Source organism: Eriocheir sinensis, unplaced genomic scaffold (genome assembly GCF_024679095.1).
Source record: "Eriocheir sinensis breed Jianghai 21 unplaced genomic scaffold, ASM2467909v1 Scaffold461, whole genome shotgun sequence".
Classification (NCBI taxonomy): Eukaryota; Metazoa; Arthropoda; class Malacostraca; order Decapoda; family Varunidae; genus Eriocheir; species Eriocheir sinensis.
The window spans coordinates 46977-67850 of NW_026111789.1; the positions used below are offsets into that span (position 1 = coordinate 46977).

Sequence of the window (20874 nt, forward strand, 5' to 3'; positions counted from 1 at the left end):
AGCCACCTGTGACAGCAAGATCAAGATCATACAAATGGCGCCCGACGGAAAAACGGAATAACAGCAAGGCATGGGCAATCCTCCATCGATTTCAATTTTGTATAGTAGTTATTAGATCACCCTGTATTCTATGGTAACATATTATGAGACAGCTACGGACTATGAAGGATTATATACAATGATAAAGGAAAGTTTGCCGTTGTTATTGGATAAGACAAAAAAGACCCTTAAAAACACCCCAAAGAAGAAAAATCATTAAAATTTGTACATTCGGCGTACACAGCGGGCTAAACTTTCAGGCATTTTTTATGTGAAAAAGGTGCGCGCTATACGCTGAAAAATACGGTTTTTATTTTTCGACAGAAACCTACCTCTTGTTTGATTTACATTGTTTTTGATTTACGCGGCCTCTCCAAGAACGCAATACTCGCGTAAATCGCGAGTTACCTGTACCCTCCTCTTGAAAGGGTTCAAGTCGTAGGCAGGAGGAAATACAGAAGGAGGATTGTTCCAGAGTTTACCAGCATGAGGGATGAAAGAGTGAAGATGCTGGTTAACTCTTGCGTAAGGGATTTGGACAGCAAAGGGATGACCTTGAGTAGAAAGTTGTGTGTGGTGAGGCCGCGGGAGGGGGAGAGGCATGCAGTTAGCAAGTTCGGAAGAGCAGTCAGCATGAAAATATCAACAGAAGATAGAAAGAGAGACAACATGGCGGCGAAATTTAAGAGGTAGAAGACTACTAGTAAGAGGAGGAGCTGATGAGACGAAGAGCCTTAGACTCCACTCTGTCCAAGGGAGCTGTGTGGGTGGAGCCCCCCCACACATGAGATGCATACTCCATACAAGGGCGGACAAGGCCCTCGAGGAAGCTGATTTAGCAAGAGAAGAGCTATGAAGTTTCCAGTTGAGATTTTGAGTTAAGGATAGACCGAGGATGTTTAGTGTTGAAGAAGGTGATAGTTGAGTGTTATCAAAGAATAAGGAATAATCGTTTGGAAGATTGTGTTGAGTGGATAGGTGGAGAAACTGTTTTTTTGAGGCGCTGAAGGACACAAGGTTCTTCTTGCCCCAATCGGAAATAATAGTAAGGTCTGAGGCTAAGCGTTCTGTTGCCTCCAGCCTCAAATCATTTAGTTCCTGTTGGGTGTGCTGTCCCTGTACTGAATGTTGACACCAGTCACAAATCATGACCTCATATGAGCCCAAATGCACAACTTTAGAACAGCGCTGTACACAGTTATGTCATGAAGCTATTTTTCAATGGAAAATATTCATCAATGTCTTTGTGAATACCTTCAAGAAGTATTTGTATTTGAATAAAGACCACATCAGTGTATTCAATTTCTTATTCATATTTGCTGGAATTTGAAGTATTGGTACAGTATAGGAATACACAACAATTGTATTCACTCCATTCCTGACTTTGTGGAAGCAGTTCCTCAACATGTACAGGCTTCACTGCTCACCTTCCTTCCGTGACCCTTCAATCTATTGTATCCCAGGTTATCAGGCCTCCTGTGTCCTTCCCTGTCCCTGTGTGTGTGTGTCTACAGCAAGGGGACCGCCTCAAGGGAAAACAAATAAATGGAGGAAAAAAATTGCGGATCAAAGCACCAATAACAGAAAGCATAGATGAGTGGCCAAAAGAGAGGTCAATTTCATGTCTGTGTGTGTGTGTGTGTGTGTGTGTGTGTGTGTGTGTGTGTATTTACCTAGTTGCAGTTTTTACCGAGCTCAATATTTCTTTGCGGGAAGCTATATTTCTTTATGTCTCTCAAGCAGCTTCCCTTCCTCAATTGTTTACTGTGTCCTCTTGTGTTCCTGGTGGTGATTTATTATTTTGGTAGTGACTCCTCATTGTCTACTTCTTCCATTTTGCTCAATAATTTGTAGATTTGTGTGTCTGTGAGTGTGTGTGTGTGTGTGTGTGTGTGTTACCTTCTTCAAGTTAGTCTTGACCTGCTTTGCCTTGCTCTTAGTCTTGAGGGCAGCACCAGCACCGGCCTTCTTGTATATTGGGTTTTTCTTGGAGGTCTTGGCAGCTGTCTTGTTCTTCCCCATGGTGTCTGGCAGTCCTGCAACACACACAACACATGAAACAACACTCAAACTGGACACTGTGATCACTATGTCTCTTCTTGTTCTTCCCCATGGTGTCTGGCGGTCCTGCAACACACACAACACATGAAACAACACTCAAACTGGACACTGTGATCACTATGTCTCTTCTTGTTCTTCCCCATGGTGTCTGGCGGTCCTGCAACACACACAACACATGAAACAACACTCAAACTGGACACTGTGATCACTATGTCTCTTCTTGTTCTTCCCCATGGTGTCTGGCAGTCCTGCAACACACACAACACATGAAACAACACTCAAACTGGACACTGTGATCACTATGTCTCTGGGAACTTGAGGTTAGAGTCGTCGGTCAGGTTAGGTCAGGTTAGGTTAACCCCTTCACTACGGCCGAGCCAAAACAGCGCCCCGCACCGTATCCGGGATCACCACGTGCGCCAAATTTAAAATGTCGCTATTGAATATAACAAGTTTTCAGCAATAAACTCAACATACTCATCATGTATTATATATGAAAACATGCAGAATTAAATGGTGCACATAAAGATACATAAATTAATTGACAATTTTGAGATGTAAGCATAAATATAGAGATAAAATAACTCGTATATTGGCTAAGCGAGCCAGGACACAGCATGCGCGTCCTCGGATATGGTATGGGGCACGCAAGGATGCAGTATACGCGTCTTCGTGTTGAAGGGGTTAAGTTAGGTTAGGTTGCAGAGCTTTGTACTAGAAACTGAAAACTTCTACCTCTGTGAGTGCACAACGCGGACTGAGACCCATTCCTATTGTTTTCCGCTCTGAGCACTCTCATCTTGCGGCAAACAAAGGGAACCCACACTGTCGTCTTACACTTGTACAAACAGGACGCTCACACACCAAGCCACCACTCGTTAACCAAGGCATTTTTACTGAATTGCTTTTCCTTGTAAATGAAAACACTTGTAAAGAAAGGCAATCGTAAACCACGGTGGTATTATTGTGCCTCAAAACACTGCTAATGTCCCGTCGCCCTTAACATGAAGGTTTCCAGCACCAATCATTGCCAAGTTCAAGGTAAGCCAAACCTAGTAAGACCAAAATGAACCTGATCAGACTCATGGCATTGGAATAATTGACCTCAGAAAAAAATAACTCGGCACTCGGCACCTACTAATACATATAGCTGGAGAAGACGCAATGTCCTAGGGTTTAGGGGCACATATTTACTTTATGGTGTACAAAGAATGACCTCACTCTGTTGTATGGAAATTCTCATTAGTAAGGAAGCATATATGAATTTTATGAGTCAAGACCTGTACGTAGTAACTGTTTGGGGGTTTGTTAGGGTAGTACGTTTGGTTAAGTTTAGGCAGTGGTGGGCACGGTTCCGCTAATCCGCAGTTTTCCGCTAATCCGCTAACTGCTAATTAGCGAAGGTAAATATTTTGTTAGCTGATTAGCGTTTTTGCTAACTTTGGAAACAGCGAGCGGAACAATTAGCTTCCGCTGAATGTAGTTCCTCCTCCGCTAGAAAATTCATACAGGTTTGCTCTTGTCCGTAGTGGGCAGACCAGCACCACATGGCACAAAGACTCCACTTTTGGGTAAATCACGCCCTAAAGTACCGTATTTGACAGCTTATAAGACGCACTTTTTTCCAGAAAAAGGACCCAGAAAATCAGCCGGCGTCTTACAAGGTGAAGGTTCAATTTTTGTTTACTGGCTTTTAATGGTACACTGCCGCTTAAATTAACCTGGTGGTGGTAGCAGCGGGGATCATGTTTCTTAACGGTCCCTCCAAGCGAGAAAAATGAGAAAAAATCACCCCTCACAAAAACCATTTCATAATATATATCAAAGAATTTGTGATCAGTTTATGCATCATCTATTTTGGGGGTTTATATCATGGCACAAATTTGGCCCGTCGCTGCTACACGGTAAAGCAACAGATTTGGCCCGTCGCTGCTACACGGTAAAGCAACAGATTTGGCCTGTCACTGCTACACGGTAAAGCAACAGATTTGGCCCGTCGCTGCTACACGGTAAAGCAACAGATTTGGCCCGTCACTGCTACACGGTAAAGCAACAGATTTGGCCCGTCGCTGCTACACGGTAAAGCAACAGATTTGGCCCGTCACTGCTACACGGTAAAGCAACAGATTTGGCCCGTCACTGCTACACGCTAACTCAACAGATTGTGCCCGTCAATGCTACACGGTAAAGCAACAGATTTGTCGAGTCTCTGCTACTAGGTAAAGCAACAGATTTGGCCCGTCACTGCTACACGGTAAAGCAACAGATTTGGCCCGTCACTGCTACACGGTAAAGCAACAGATTTGGCCCGTCACTGCTACACGGTAAAGCAACAGATTTGGCCCGTCACTGCTACACGGTAAAGCAACAGATTTGGCCCGTCACTGCTACCGGGTTACAGTGGATGTTTGTTCCCTAAACCTCTCCACAAACGTAAACAAAGCGGCGATCACCACTACGTCAACAACAGCAACGTTTTCTGAAGTAACTGTGTATGCATATTGTGTAACAGTTGTACTTACTGCTACTTCATATAAATTAACAACAGTCAGGAAGAAAATTAAGTGATGCTGCTTGACCATGCTTGTGTGTAAACAAACTAGCGGACGGCTCCTTCCCGCTCAGCCTACGGTGACGAATTATCGTACTGGACCCTCAAACTCTCCTAGCCTACACAAATAATGATGGGAAATTAAAAGTTATTGTTAAGTCTGTTATTCATTGATGTTTCTTTGTGTTTGCTGTTGTTATCGGTCGGAAACTACAAAAAAATGCAATGCGATGAGTACGATAGTTTGGCAACACTGCGCGGCTCATCAGTGTTTGTTGATCCCTTGGAAAGGTACGAACACTGCATTGCTCGTCTTCCACACAGCCATCAACTAGTAGTGAATTCTCGTCTCTCCCCTTTGTGTTAATATTCATATGTAGGTATATCCATATACATCCAGTATATTATTAATTAATTTGAGTGTTTGCTGGGCCCTTGGAAGGTCCATTTGTGGCTGTTCCCGGCGGTACGCCCGTACAAACTTTATACCCGTCACCCCTCTGCCAGTCTCCGCCATGTTTGTTTGCTCCTCAAAGCAGTAGCCTCGAGTCTCTAAGAAGGACCCGTTCTGGCAGGTCCCAGTAAGTATCAAGCATTTAAAATGTAAAATATTGGGACTGGGGGCCACTCAGTCACTTTTCTTTGTTTTGATCGTTACCAATGAGCGGTGATCGCCGCTATAGTATTTCCACGTGAAACTGGCTGATGGGGCAGTGTTGGCTGCAGGGTTAGCCTAGCCCCGCACCTTGCCACACACTCAACACCTCTCGCTTCCTCTGCAGCCAGCCGCCACTACCCCATCGGCCACTTTCACGTGAAAATACTGTAGCGGCGATTGCCACTCATTGGTAACGATCAAAACAAACAAGTGACTGTGAAAGCAGCCCATAGTAAGGATCAGAAGGTTAAGATTCGTTTTAGGTCCGTGCCAGTATCTCATTACCTACCTTATGAATCATCAGTATCTTCATATATATTTTCAACAAACCTTCAACAGTCATGGAAACGCTTTGAAAATCCAATTCAAGGACTTTTTTTTTACTCCTGAAAATAAAGGATAATGTTTACGAAAGCGTCGCCTCCTCTGGTGCTGGCCGCGGCGACGCTGCAGCAGGTGTTGCGAGAAATACCTCCTCGCTGAAATAAGTCACATATACATGAGGGGTCCAGGGGCTACGCCCCTGGTTAGAAAGGGGGGTCGAGGGGGGCGCAGCCCCCCCGTTAGTAGGTCGTAAAGTTCGGTTGGAGTAGTTTAAATATGCTCCCCGATCCTAAGCCCTCTGCGAGCTATTTTGCGGCTGCGGCGGCTGCAGCGTCGCCGCGGCCACCAGAGGAGGCGATGCTTTCGTAAACATTATCCCATATTTTCAAGAGTAAAAAAAAAGTCCTGGAATTGGATTTTCAAAACGTTTCCATGACTGTTGAAGGTTTGTAGAAAAGATATATGAAGAGATACTGATGTTTCATAAGGTAGATTATGAGATACTGGCACGGACCTAAAACGAATCTTAACTGATCAGAATACAGTACCCTCTCGAGTTTCACACTCGCTTTGTTCCGAAGGTCTAGCGCTAAACTCCAGGATCACGAAACTTGAGGTATTGAAAACACTGAAAAAGCGCTTATCTGTTCCGACCTGTGGATTTATTTTATTTATTTATTTATTTTTTACATGTGGGCTATGGCGCCGGTAGACTATCCATGTGGGCCTGATGGTCGGCCTCGAGCCCACCATGGCGCAGGCAACTGTTTATAGTGGCACCATTTCAGTTGGCTCATGCTGCCTGCCACGGAGCTCAATTTTTTCCTCCTTTACTCCCTCATTATCTCAAAAACGTACCTTGGAAAAAGGAGGAAAACAGGAGAGAACGGGTCGTTTTAAAGCCAACCAAACATACCCAATGGCAAGAAGAGAGCAGCAGTGTTAAAGACGACTGCTCCCTTCTTGCCAAGAGCCAGGAGGTTTGGTTCATGTGAGCCACTCACCAAATATTGCCTAACACACTCAAGAAATGCTGAAGTCATTTCTGTTTGTCAGAAACATCTGCAATGGTTCCTAATGAGTCTGGTGTGTGTGTGTGTGTGTGTGTGTTTGTTGTTATTCGATCCATGTGTTTATGTGGTTGAGTCAAGACGGGTGGGTTGGCCGCTCACACGCAGTGGTGACAATGAGAACTGGCATGGAGGAACCACAAGCATGCCACACCCACAACTTGTTATTCCTTCCATTTAACTTCAGCAACAAGTCCACAACTTGGGTAATGGCAGCACAAGCCGCGACAGCCCTTAATTTAGCAGACGACAGCATGTTGATACAGGGCAAGTGGTTTGTTTACGTTGTGGATGTGGATACGGGCAACCGACCTTGGCCGTGTGTGACACACACCAGGAAAAGTTGGAGTTGCCAACGGTTGGACGAAAACGGCCATTGTGACACCACCTTAAGGCAGTGAAGCCGCTGATAGGGTGAGCGTCGGCGATGACGTCATCAGACTCCCAGCAAATCATAAGCGAGATTTCAGGAATGTCAGCCAATCGTAAGGCAGCTGCCTTCAACTGCGGCCTCAAAACGACCCGTTCTCTCTCTCTCTCTCTCTCTCTCTCTCTCTCTCTCTTGCCATAGCCACAATGCTTGGAGGAAAACGTCCAGTGTGATACCACCTTTAAAGGTAGCGTGCGTGACACTGGTGGTAAGTAGACGTGACCCGTACATGTCAAAGCAGCGCCAAACTCGGGGTGATAATGCGCAAAAGTCGGGATGGTAAGAATTTAGGACTAACCACGAAACTTGTGGATCGCGAAACTCGGATAGCGCGAAACTCGAGAGGGTAATGTATATATGAAACTTTAAAAATTACCTCTTAGTGGTGAGGGCATCGAATGTCAGGCAAAAAATCTTCACCAGAAAGTCATAGTTTAAACCCGTTTATTTTTATTTTTTTCAAACGACGGCCCAAGTTGAGGGTGCGTCTTATAAGCCTGTGCCTCTTATTACCGTCAAAAAGGCACGTCGGTACATTGGACAATTATTAGGGAAACTTTTTGGTACTTTACGGTACTAATGCATCATCCATTGCAAACTCTTTCAACTCGGGATTTAATAACAAGAATTTGAAATATTCCACCTGACAAGAAATAAACTTAAAATAATAAAATTAAAAGTCAGTTATGGACAAAAGTAAAAAAAAAACCTAAATTTGCGGGATATCTTTGGTAATATACACGGATTTAGGATAAACTGAAGGCTTCTTTCTCTTCTTGTTGTTGGGCTTGTTAGCATGCTATACCTTTCTGGAGAGCTCTATGTCTAGGGGACAACATATTGAATGTTCGGGTCACTAGGTCTGTTTTTAAGGTTTCCGAGCCAAAATACCAAACCAAAGCTAAATCCATAGAAAAAAGTTAGCGGTTAGCAGTTAGCATTAGCTTCCACTGATTTCTTTATTAGTTTATCAGTTTAGCGTAAGCAAAGATAACTTTTTAGTTAGTGGATTACCAGTTAGTGAAGCTAATTTCTTGGGCAGCGGTGCCCACCAATGTGTATCTTCAAATACATAATAGCCAGCACCTTATGGTACAAATCAACAAAGAATGACCTCACACTGTTGTATAGAAAGTCTCACTAGTAAGGAAGCATATATGAATTCTCTGAGTCAAGATCTATAGTACCTCTTTAGGATTTTGATAGGTTATGTTAGGTTAAGTTCAGGGTATCTTCAAATACATGATAGCCAGCACCTTGTAGTATAAATCAACAAAGAATGACCTCACACTATTGTATAGAAAGTCTCACTAGTAAGGAAGCATATATGAATTCTCTGAGTCAAGATCTATAGTACCTGTTTAGGATTTTGATAGGTTATGTTAGGTTAAGTTTAGAGTATCTTCAAACACATGATAGCCAGCACCTTATGGTACAAATCAACAAAGAATGACCTCACACTGTTGCATAGAAAGTCTCACTAGTAAGGAAGCATATATAAATTCTCTGAGTCAAGATCTATAGTACCTGTTTAGGATTTTGATAGGTTATGTTAAGTTTAGAGTATCTTCAAACACATGATAGCCAGCACCTTGTAGTATAAATCAACAAAGAATGACCTCACACTGTTGTATAGAAAGTCTCACTAGTAAGGAAGCATATATGAATTCTCTGAGTCAAGATCTATAGTACCTGTTTAGGATTTTGATAGGTTATGTTAGGTTAAGTTCAGGGTATCTTCAAACACATGATAGCCAGCACCTTGTAGGATAAATCAACAAAGAATGACCTCACATTGTTGTACAAAAAGTTCATTTGAGTGTTTGGAGGCCACTATGTTGTACTAATGAGTAATTACCATAATATGACCAAGACAACAGAGTAAAGGTTGGCATTAAACCCCTTGGCTGCAGATTTCCTACCAGAAGACATCACCAAGCTACAGGAGTGGAACAAACAGTGGCTGCTACAATTCAATGAAGAAAAATGTAAAGTCCTGTAACTTGGAAGGGGATATCCAGCACACCAATACCACATGGGAAACACTCCACTATCCACCACAGAGGCAGAGAAAGGCCTGGGGCTATATGTTACCAGGCTACCAGTGAAGGGATATCCAGCACACCAATACCACATGGGAAACACTCCACTATCCACCACAGAGGTAGAGAAAGGCCTGGGACTATATGTTACCAGGCTACCGGTGAAGGGATGTCCAGCACACCAATACCACATGGGAAACACTCCACTATCCACCACAGAGGCAGAGAAAGGCCTGGGACTATATGTTACCAGGCTACCAGTGAAGGGATATCCAGCACACCAATACCACATGGGAAACACTCCACTATCCACCACAGAGGCAGAGAAAGGCCTGGGACTATATGTTACCAGGCTACCAGTGAAGGGATATCCAGCACACCAATACCACATGGGAAACACTCCACTATCCACCACAGAGGCAGAGAAAGGCCTGGGACTATATGTTACCAGGCTACCAGTGAAGGGATATCCAGCACACCAATACCACATGGGAAACACTCCACTATCCACCCCAGAGGCAGAGAAAGACCTGGGAGTGTATGTTACCAGGCTACCAGTGAAGGGATATCCAGCACACCAATACCACATGGGAAACACTCCACTATCCACCACAGAGGCAGAGAAAGACCTGGGACTATATGTTACCAGGCTACCAGTGAAGGGATATCCAGCACACCAATACCACATGGGAAACACTCCACTATCCACCACAGAGGCAGAGAAAGGCCTGGGACTATATGTTACCAGGCTACCAGTGAAGGGATATCCAGCACACCAATACCACATGGGAAACACTCCACTATCCACCACAGAGGCAGAGAAAGATCTGGGACTATATGTTACCAGGCTACCTGTGAAGGGATATCCAGCACACCAATACCACATGGGAAACACTCCACTATCCACCACAGAGGCAGAGAAAGACCTGGGACTATATGTTACCAGGCTACCAGTGAAGGGATATCCAGCACACCAATACCACATGGGAAACACTCCACTATCCACCACAGAGGCAGAGAAAGACCTGGGAGTGTATGTTACCAGGCTACCAGTGAAGGGATATCCAGCACACCAATACCACATGGGAAACACTCCACTATCCACCACAGAGGCAGAGAAAGACCTGGGAGTGTATGTTACCAGGCTACCAGTGAAGGGATATCCAGCACACCAATACCACATGGGAGACACTCCACTATCCACCACAGAGGCAGAGAAAGGCCTGGGACTATATGTTACCAGGCTACCAGTGAAGGGATATCCAGCACACCAATACCACACGGGAAACACTCCACTATCCACCACAGAGGCAGAGAAAGACCTGGGACTATATGTTACCAGGCTACCAGTGAAGGGATATCCAGCACACCAATACCACATGGGAAACACTCCACTATCCACCACAGAGGCAGAGAAAGGGCTGGGACTATATGTTACCAGGCTACCAGTGAAGGGATATCCAGCACACCAATACCACATGGGAAACACTCCACTATCCACCACAGAGGCAGAGAAAGGCCTGGGACTATATGTTACCAGGCTACCAGTGAAGGGATATCCAGCACACCAATACCACATGGGAAACACTCCACTATCCACCACAGAGGCAGAGAAAGACCTGGGACTATATGTTACCAGGCTACCAGTGAAGGGATATCTAGCACACCAATACCACATGGGAAACACTCCACTATCCATCACAGAGGCAGAGAAAGGCCTGGGAGTGTATGTTACCAGGCTACCAGTGAAGGGATATCCAGCACACCAATACTACATGAGAAACACTCCACTATCCACCCCAGAGGCAGAGAAAGATCTGGGACTATACGTTACCAGGCTACCAGTGAAGGCCAAATGCGTGCCAATCACAGCGGACGGGTTAACGACCACCCCCGCCACCGCCCTGTCCCGTCCCACGCTGCATATTTTCGCCCGCCAACACTTCAGGCCCAATAAATTTAAACCAATGTATCCTGACTTAACCTACCCCCTTCTATTTTCTGGAAGTCATTTGTTGCTGCACTGCATTCAGGAACCAAATAATAATCCACATTGTAAGTATTAACTTCCCAAGAAGTGGCTGCCTTATCTTCAATACAGGTAACTCTCAATTTACGCGTTTTTTAAATAACGCGAAGTCCAAAATCCAAATAGATGTTTAATTTACATGTTTTTTTCACTTATACGCGATATTTTATGGAGTGGCCACCAGATGTCTCATGCAACTTGACTCACACGGCGCCGCGGCCACACAGCTGAGCTCAGTTCTTCCCGCATGAACAACAATACAGTACCCACGCTGCCACGCTACTCAACAACAACAACAACACCCTCGCTGCTGTGCTACCACGAGGGGAAGGGCAGCCAGAGGAGGAACCACGAGGAGAGGAGTCAGAGTGATACAGTAGGCAATAAAGGTACAAACTTTCCTTTTGTTTGATTTACATTGTTTTTGATTTATGCGACCTCTTCAAGGACACAATACTCACGTAAATCAAGAGTTACCTGCACTATCCAGGTTTGGTTTGACTTGGTAGGTTATTTGTTTAGGATAAATATATAAGACACGCTTCACCATTGTTATCACTGGCAGTGGAATGAGCAATGGTGATCTATATATTCATTCTCCATAACCAGACGCCACAGCTGGCCAGCGCTGAGGAGTAGGCACGGCAAGGTTCGGACTACTCACCTCATCTGAGTGACCCCCAAACGAAGGTTGTTCTTACTAATTTGTCCGTGTGACATGCAATAACGAAACTTGCATATTATGTAGGACACACTGTGGCCTTGCCATATATCTAAAGATCTTTTGTGGGATGATCTGGCTGTAACACCTCCGAGAATGTGCTGTGCTGCATTGGCTGGCTTCCATTTTCTAAGTCCATTGTTATTGTTTGACGTGGGCCTCCACAGACAGACTGAGCCTCACAGCTGCCTTGCGCTGCACCATACAAACCAGTTCCTAAGTCAGTACTATCCAGGACGCACATGGACCTTTACGATTTCGGACATAACACAGTCTTTACGAGTTCTACATTATTTTCTTCTCTATATTAAAGCAAATAATGGCGCAAGTATTTGTATTTTATAATTTTAAACGATTACATTCATGATGCATTACTACGCGGGTGTATCGCGCTGCCACGTGGGCAGCTTTCTGGCAGCCTTCCTCGCGCCGCCGTGATGGACGGATACATTCACACTCAACTCTTCTGTAGTCTCCTCAAATTATCATTCTACTTCACCTCTCAGTGAGTGTTAGCGGACGCCTTAGCCTCTTTATTAGTATCCCTCAGGAGGCACCTCGCGCCACATTGCGCCGTCAACAACCCAAAACCGAGTCCCTTTATTAACCACCATATCCGAAAAGTGACACAGGCGTGTCACATATGGGATGCGCTGTACACTTAACACTCAAAAGCCTAGAACCGATGGAGAATCTGGGTTTTGGGTGTGAGAAGGTAAATTAACTGAAATATGGGCCTCCAAAATTTCCCTAAAATTGGGAAAAATCCCTACTCCCAAAACTTTGAGGAAAGTTTCCTAAACGGTAAACCTATTGTCTTTTAATCCACCATATTCGAACAGTGACACGGGTGTGTCACATGAGATGCATTAACCCTTTCATTGCTAGCAGCGAGCATTAGGCATATTTGCTGGTGGTGCTAAACACTCGCTGCGAGCTTCGCCCGCACTCAAATCTCCCGCGTATGAAAGTGTTCCAGCACTAATTCTCACAACACAGGATTGCCAATAGGCGCACCTAACATCACTGTAGCCGATCCAGGATTCAGTATATTTCCTAACTAGTAGAGGGTAATGTTATACTTGTATTTCATAAAGAATCCTTGTAACCAAAAACTAACTAAAATTATGGGTATTCTTTTTCTTGAATAGAACATTGAATAAACAACAGAACAACAATATGAAAATATGTATAGCTACCGTTGCCAGGTCATCGTACTGAGAGCACAGTATTTACCTGTTTCTGACGCCTAACTATTGCCAAGAAACATCAGAATCTAACTCTTATAACAATAACTATAAATTAGTTTCATTATTGGAGCTCAGAAGACAGTTTAGGGGCAGGAAGTCGGGAAATATAATCGGCTGAGTACGACAATCTGGCAACGTTGAGGCTGTAGCTTCGAGGACCAATGCTGCTCCCATGCTATTTTGCGGGTGTCGGATACCTGAAATAGTATATTTCCACTGCGCAAAGCAGGTGATGTCACTTATTGTGACTTCATGAGCTTTCATATTTATCTATTTGTGTATATTTCATGGTGGCAAAACTTTCATTACTAGTTTCATTTTTACTAGTGACACGAATATGTGACTGTTTTTCACAATAGAATTTCACTCAAACAAGTGAGTCAGACACCACAGAAATATTACCAGTGTGTGTATGAATGAATACAAAGATAACCACATACTTTGATTTAAATCAAGGATGTCTCGTGGATCATTAATAAATAAAAACAAAATATCTGGATAGGCTACTCTTTAGCCCGTTACCAGCTATGACTGCCAAAAATGTCCCTCCACCAAGTTTGTACCCACCATATTGAGTGAGTTCTTCACTAAATTTGGTGGAAAATCATATCAGCCCAGCGCGACAAATCTACAGACGAGTAACTGGTGGATGTTCTTGCCCAATGTAGCGGCATTTTTGCATAGCTTCACCTATCACCTGACTGATTCTTTGACCAAATAGTTGTAAATATTGCAGTTGGCAATACTCCCTTGCCAGAATCTCAAGGAGAGATGTCCACAGTTCCATAGCAGGGCACGATAACAGAAAACCTTATTCCCGATAACCGATAACGGATAATGGAAAATCTTATCGGTGATAACCAATATTCATTAACTAGAGACACAAATATAGGCGATAACCGATAACCTATACCCAATATAAATCCACAATTCCGATACTAGCTAGCAATAAGTCCAATAGGGGAAAACGATACTATATTGATATTTCAAATAAAAAACAAAGATGAATTCAAATTTTCATTATCTGTATTTTAAAAAACTTACAAAACCTGAAAACCACACGTTGACACGTACCTATGGACGGTAATACTAGAAACGCCTGAACCGGTGTTGTGTTATTTGGGGTCCCCACCGTCAAAAGCTGGCACTTTTGTTTACAAACACTGGTCTCTCGTGAACTGCGCATGCTCAGACCAGCAAGCATAGACCTGTACAGTCTCACAAAGCTTTTTAACCGTAATTAAGAGTTGCTGGAAAGCTGAATCAGACATCCAGTACCACTACCACCATCCTCGCTGTTTCTAGAACGACACTGTACGAGTTGTATTTATATGTACAGAGTGTTCTTCTAGAAACTGTGAGGATGGTGGTACTGTATGTCTGATTCAGCCTTCCAGCAACTCTTACTGTGTTAAAAAGCTTTGTGAGACTGTACAGGGCTACGCTTACTGGTCTGAACATGCGCAGTTCACGAGAGACCAGTGTTTGTAAACAAAAGCGCCAGCTTTTGACGATGGGACACCAAATAACACAACATCGGGTGCCTTCAATACCATGGCATGCTCACAAACGAATATGGAATATCAAATTTGAGGCAGTGAATAATCATTTTCTTTTCTAAGAGGCGGAAAAAAGTAGCGATTATCTATCACTAATTTGGTTACAAAAGTAACAAAGATACCAATATATATTTGAATAAGTAGCAGATGGCCGATAACCCAATTTTGTTATCAGCGATAAAGTATCGCGATAACTTATCGCGATAACGCCCAGCTATGCGCAGTTCTCTCAATGTGGCTGATCATCCCGCACGCACCAACGTAAGTGTTAATATTCAACACTCCCTGAACATGCATGTACGTTCGCAAGAGAGGAATACACAACCGACTCCTATAGATCTGGACTTCCTCTTTCCAATGGTGCTTTTGGTTTTTAGCTGTGATGAATAGTTTTTGAGAAACAGAGGTTAAAAGAGACCCCCCATTGGGCTGCCTGACTGCGCCTGAGGGGATAGTCGCGTCCACACCACGCGCAAGGAAAGGGTTAATTGGCGCCTCGTGGGCACATCAATCTGTGACAAGCACGGCCTCCAATATTGCCCCCACCAGAGTAATAACCTTTCCAAGGCCTCACATACTGTTGGACTTCTCTAGTTTTACCAGCGCATCATACATGAGGGGGGGTCCAGGGTAATTGTGGGGATTCACTACGCGCCTCCAAAATATGATATTACGCCTCCATATTATACTTAAGGGAAGAAATACATGTCCCTTAACCATGATATGAAGGCGGAAACTGTTTTGGTGTTGGCGGCGGTGGCAGTGTTGCCAACGATCCGATTAGTGACGGTACGCTAGGTTAGCAATGGTACGTTTAGTTAGCGATTAGCCCACGCATGTGAGACCAGGTCAACAACGCGTGGTTATTTTTTAATTTTTTTTAGAACACACACCTTTACCCAAAGGGTTTTGTGAAGGTTTGGGCCAGGTATAGCATTAAGTAAAGATGCGTGTTCTAAAAAAAAATAACCACGCGTGGTGGACCTGGTCTCACATGCGTGGGCTAATGGCTAACTAAACGTACCGTCACTAACCTAGCGTACCGTCACTAACAGGATCGTTGGCAACACTGAGAGACGCCGCCGACCCCAAAACAGCGTGCGTATGTATAATAAGCCTTTTCACTGCCTTTACCACTTTTTCTTTACTTTCAAGTTTCTCCACCTTCATGTTATGGTTAAGGGACATGTATTTCATCCCTTAAGTATAATATGGAGGCATAATATCGTACTGGTATTATTCTAGTGTTTGCCCACACACACCCCTCGCAACCAAAATTGGCTAGGGGGCCATTGAGACTTCGGGGAATGCGGTGGTAAACATGAAATGCGTTGCAAATGCATACTTTTTGAGTTATGGGGGTTGAAAAATACCCTAGACGTAGGGAAATTCCTTACAATTACTTAGATGCAGGGAAATTTCATACATTTCAGGTTTTTTTACAACGTATGGAAACCACGCAATTTCACTCACTCTCCATACCAAAGGGGAGTTCGAGGGGGGCGAAGTCCCCTGTTACAGTATTAAGGTCATAATGAAGCCTCTAACGGTAAGTAATTTACGTCATAGGAATCCTGCAACCGTCATGTACGACTATGTATTCACTTACTGGTAGCACGTACGGACACATGAAGCAGGTTTGGTAGCACGTACGGATGCATGAAGCAGGTTTGGTAGCACGTACGGACGCATGAAGCAGGTTTGGTAGCACGTACGGATGCATGAAGCAGGTTTGGTAGCACGTACGAACGCATGAAGCAGGTTTGGTAGCACGTACGGATGCATGAAGCAGGTTTGGTAGCACGTACGAACGCGTGAAGCAGGTTTGGTAGCACGTACGGACGCGTGAAGCAGGTTTGGTAGCACGTACGGATGCATGAAGCAGGTTTGGTAGCACGTACGGATGCATGAAGCAGGTTTGGTAGCACGTACGGACGCGTGAAGCAGGTTTGGTAGCACGTACAAACGCATGAAGCAGGTTTGGTAGCACGTACGGACGCATGAAGCAGGTTTGGTAGCACGTACGAACGCATGAAGCAGGTTTGGTAGCACGTACGAACGCATGAAGCAGGTTTGGTAGCACGTACGAACGCATGAAGCAGGTTTGGTAGCACGTACGAACGCGTGAAGCAGGTTTGGTAGCACGTACGAACGCATGAAGCAGGTTTGGTAGCACATACGAACGCATGAAGCAGGTTTGGTAGCACGTACGAACGAGTGAAGCAGGTTTGGTAGCACGTACAAACGCATGAAGCAGGTTTGGTAGCACGTACAAACGCATGAAGCAGGTTTGGTAGCACGTACAAACGCATGAAGCAGGTTTGGTAGCACGTACGGACGCATGAAGCAGGTTTGGTAGCACGCGTCTGACGCGTGAAGCAGGTTTGGTAGCACGCGTCTGGACGTGAAGCAGGTTTGGTAGCACATACGAACGCATGAAGCAGGTTTGGTAGCACGTACGGACGCGTGAAGCAGGTTTGGTAGCACAAACGAACGCTTGAAGCAGGTTTGGTATACGTCTGACGCGTGAAGCAGGTTTGGTAGCACGTACAAACGCGTGAAGCAGGTTTGGTAGCACGTACAAACGCATGAAGCAGGTTTGGTAGCACGTACGGACGCATGAAGCAGGTTTGGTAGCACGTACGGACGCATGAAGCAGGTTTGGTAGCACGTACGAACGCGTGAAGCAGGTTTGGTAGCACGTACGGACACATGAAGCAGGTTTGGTAGCACGTACGAACGCGTGAAGCAGGTTTGGTAGCACGTACGAACGCGTGAAGCAGGTTTGGTAGCACGTACGAACGCGTGAAGCAGGTTTGGTAGCACGTACGAACGCGTGAAGCAGGTTTGGTAGCACGTACGAACGCGTGAAGCAGGTTTGGTAGCACGTACGGACGCGTGAAGCAGGTTCAAACGCAGGTTACTTGTGTTCAATGTCCCTCAGTTAGCTGTTAGGTCGTAAAGTTCGGTTGAGGTACTTTAAGAGGGGGGAGGTCCCCCCCCGTTGGTTGCAGGGGGGTCGAGGGGGGCAAAGCTCCCCCGTTAGCAGGTCGTAAAGTTCGGTTGGAGTAGTTTAAATATGCTCCCCCACCCAAATACCCTGACTTCCCGCAGGTCCCCCAAGATCGTTGGGGGAAGGGGATTAATTCGGCTTCTCCTTTACTTTTAAGTACTTCCGCCTTCATATTATGGTTGAGGGACATGTATTTTGTTTTTTTAACTATGATATATGGAGGCGTATTATCGTATTCTGGATTCGTATCCAACAGCCACAATCACCTTGTATACTGGGAATACGAACCCGTGAAGCAGATTCAAAATGCGGTCAGTAAGGATTCACGTGTTCGAACAGCTCGGGAAGGAGGTTCGAGAGCCTTCACTTGCTCTAGCACCCGCAGTACTGTTTAAGGCACGGCGTTGGACGGATCACAGCTAGCCGGTGGTTTTGCTTGTGTCAGTGATAACAATGAAGTTACACTGTGTTTGGTGCCATGGACTCTACTTGGAGGACAGAAACCTTGTGATGAGGTGACAACCTACTAGAGAGAGAGGGCATGAGTGTGGTGTATGTGGTTTATGTGAGCGCAGATGGCCTCCGGCGCCACGCCAGATGGTGAGGTGAGCATCGTTTGGTGGGTTCACTACACTTCTCTCCCAAAACAAGCCTGGGGATCCAGTGAGTGCATGGTTTCCGTATGGGAAACATTAAATTCGTCACAAACGCTCATTTTGGTGGTGGTGGGAGGAAAAATCCCTAAATTTAAGGAATTTCCCCAGATCAAGAAAGTTTTTACCCCCCTCCCACTAAAAAATACACGATTGCGCCGGATTTCGTGTCCCTCACCCGAAACCACCAGGTCCCCAGGCTTGTATCGGGGGGAGGGGGGAGTATGTGCAAACACTAGAATTTTACCATCGTATTTTGGAGGCGCGTAGTGAATCTCCACAATTACCAAGTCCAAGTGGTTAGGAGGAGGGGTCGAGGGCGGCAAACCCCACCGTTAGCTATTAGGTTATAAAGTTCGGTTGGAGTGGTTTAAATATATTCAACATGCGGTGTGGGCCATAGAAAATTACGCAGGTACACAACGCGGGTCGGAGTGGGGCGGCAGCGGCCACTACATAAGAACATAGGGAAACTGCAAGAGGCCGAGTGACCTACACAGGGCGGCTCCAGAATCCCCCCACTACTCACGATGGATGAGGTGTAGTTTCAGGGGTTCCAGGTAGAGGCTTGATCCTCGTTTACCTTCGGTACGGGCATACGCTCCAGTACCCTGTCTCCTTACTGCACCCACACCTCACTGCCTCCTGTCATCCTCGTCCATGTAGCTGGGCATCTAATGACACGCCCGACACTCGTCAACAGACTGGCTGTGGCGGCTGCTAGGTTAGCCAGGCGGGACCCGGATTCTGTAGGAGTGCCCCACAGCCACCAAAATCCCTGCTTTGTTGGTGGACAGACAGAATGAAACTATAGTGAGGGGGAGTCTGGAACTGCCTTGTATGGGCCATTCAGCCTCTTGCAGCCTCCCTATGTTATTATGTTCTACACCCCATCCCTCACCACCTGTCTACACCCCATCCCTCACCACCACCTGTCTACACCCCATCCCTCACCACCTGTCTACACCCCATCCCTCACCACCACCTGCCTACACCCCATCCCTCACCACCACCTGCCTACACCCCATCCCTCACCACCACCTGCCTACACCCCATCCCTCACCACCACCTCTCTATACACCCCATCCCTCACCACCACCTGTTTACACCCCATCCCTCACCACCACCTGCCTACACCCCATCCCTCACCACCACCTGTCTACACCCCATCCCTCACCACCACCTGCCTACACCCCATCCCTCACCACCACCTGTTTACACCCCATCCCTCACCACCACCTGTCTACACCCCATCCCTCACCACCACCTGTCTACACCCCATCCCTCACCACCACCTGTCTACACCCCATCCCTCACCACCACCTGCCTACACCCCATCCCTCACCACCACCTGTCTACACCCCATCCCTCACCACCTGTCTACACCACCCCATCCCGCACCACCACCTGCCTACACCCCATCCCTCACCACCCCCTGTCTACACCCCATCCCTCACCACCACCTGTCTACACCCCATCCCTCACCACCACCTGTCTACACCCCATCCCTCACCACCATGCACCTGTCTACACCCCATCCCACACCACCACCTGCCTACACCCCATCCCACACCACCACCTGTCTACACCCCATCCCACACCACCACCTGCCTACACCCCATCCCACACCACCACCTGTCTACACCCCATCCCACACCACCACCTGTCTACACCCCATCCCACACCACCACCTCTCTACACCCCATCCCACACCACCACCTCTCTACACACCCCATCCCACACCACCACCTCTCTATACACCCTCTCTCTACACTACTGCATGATGCACTACAACTACCAACCACATTTACCACACCTAATACACCGCCTCCCCATCAACACTCACGAGTCAGTCACCACACGTGTCGGCTGTCGCTGCCACATGTACGATAATGGTTTCTTAATACGATACTGGAGTCATTATTAACGTTGGTTTATCCTCACCATTTGTCTAGAATGTATTGGTACTTCAGTTTTATATGATAATTTAGGTTGAATACAGTCGTTTGAGTGGGGAGGTGGCATCTTTTAGGCTGAAACCGATGAATGGAATGTTCTGAGTACGAGAATTTAGTGACGCTGGTGAGTCTTGTCCGCGGTAGAGGCTGCAGGGCTAATGTTTATTTCTCAAAATTGCGTTTTTTTTTCTTTCTGTAACGTCTACTTCAGCTGTTGGTGGAGTCACTCAGCTAAATGAAATATGATATATACATAAAATGAAGATAACTATCACTCAGTGTCGTATTTTTAGTAATAAGTGATATAACTGCATGGGCCTTTCCAAACGTTTTCCACCACGGCATATATGTTCCTCCCTTATCCTTTATTGTTAACTTGCAACAATAAACTATTAATCAATCACCTCTGACTCCATTCTCCGTAGGCAAATGCTCCAATAATATCATCTCTCTCTCTATTTGCCGTACGTGATCCTACAATTTCTAGGTAATTGTCACTGACTGGACGCAAGATCA

General features: G+C 45.7%; 1 protein-coding gene across 12 annotated transcripts in view; it reads right to left on the bottom strand.

Moving 5' to 3' along the window:
• The window catches only part of LOC126992432 (uncharacterized), a 43993-nt gene extending 23665 nt beyond the window's left edge, over nucleotides 1-20328 (bottom strand). For 9 of the 12 annotated variants that reach the window (XM_050851178.1, XM_050851172.1, XM_050851173.1 and 6 more), the window contains exons 1-2: nucleotides 20203-20269; nucleotides 1939-2075 (exon numbers count right to left, since the gene is read on the bottom strand). In XM_050851178.1, coding sequence (XP_050707135.1) covers nucleotides 1939-2075; nucleotides 20203-20236 — 171 coding nt within the window. In that variant the 5' untranslated portion in view covers nucleotides 20237-20269. Of the gene's footprint in view, nucleotides 1-1938; nucleotides 2076-20202 lie in introns of all 12 variants that reach the window. The other 3 variants (XM_050851181.1, XM_050851183.1, XM_050851182.1) reach the window with 3 other exon arrangements.
• Nucleotides 20329-20874: the final 546 nt, after the last annotated feature.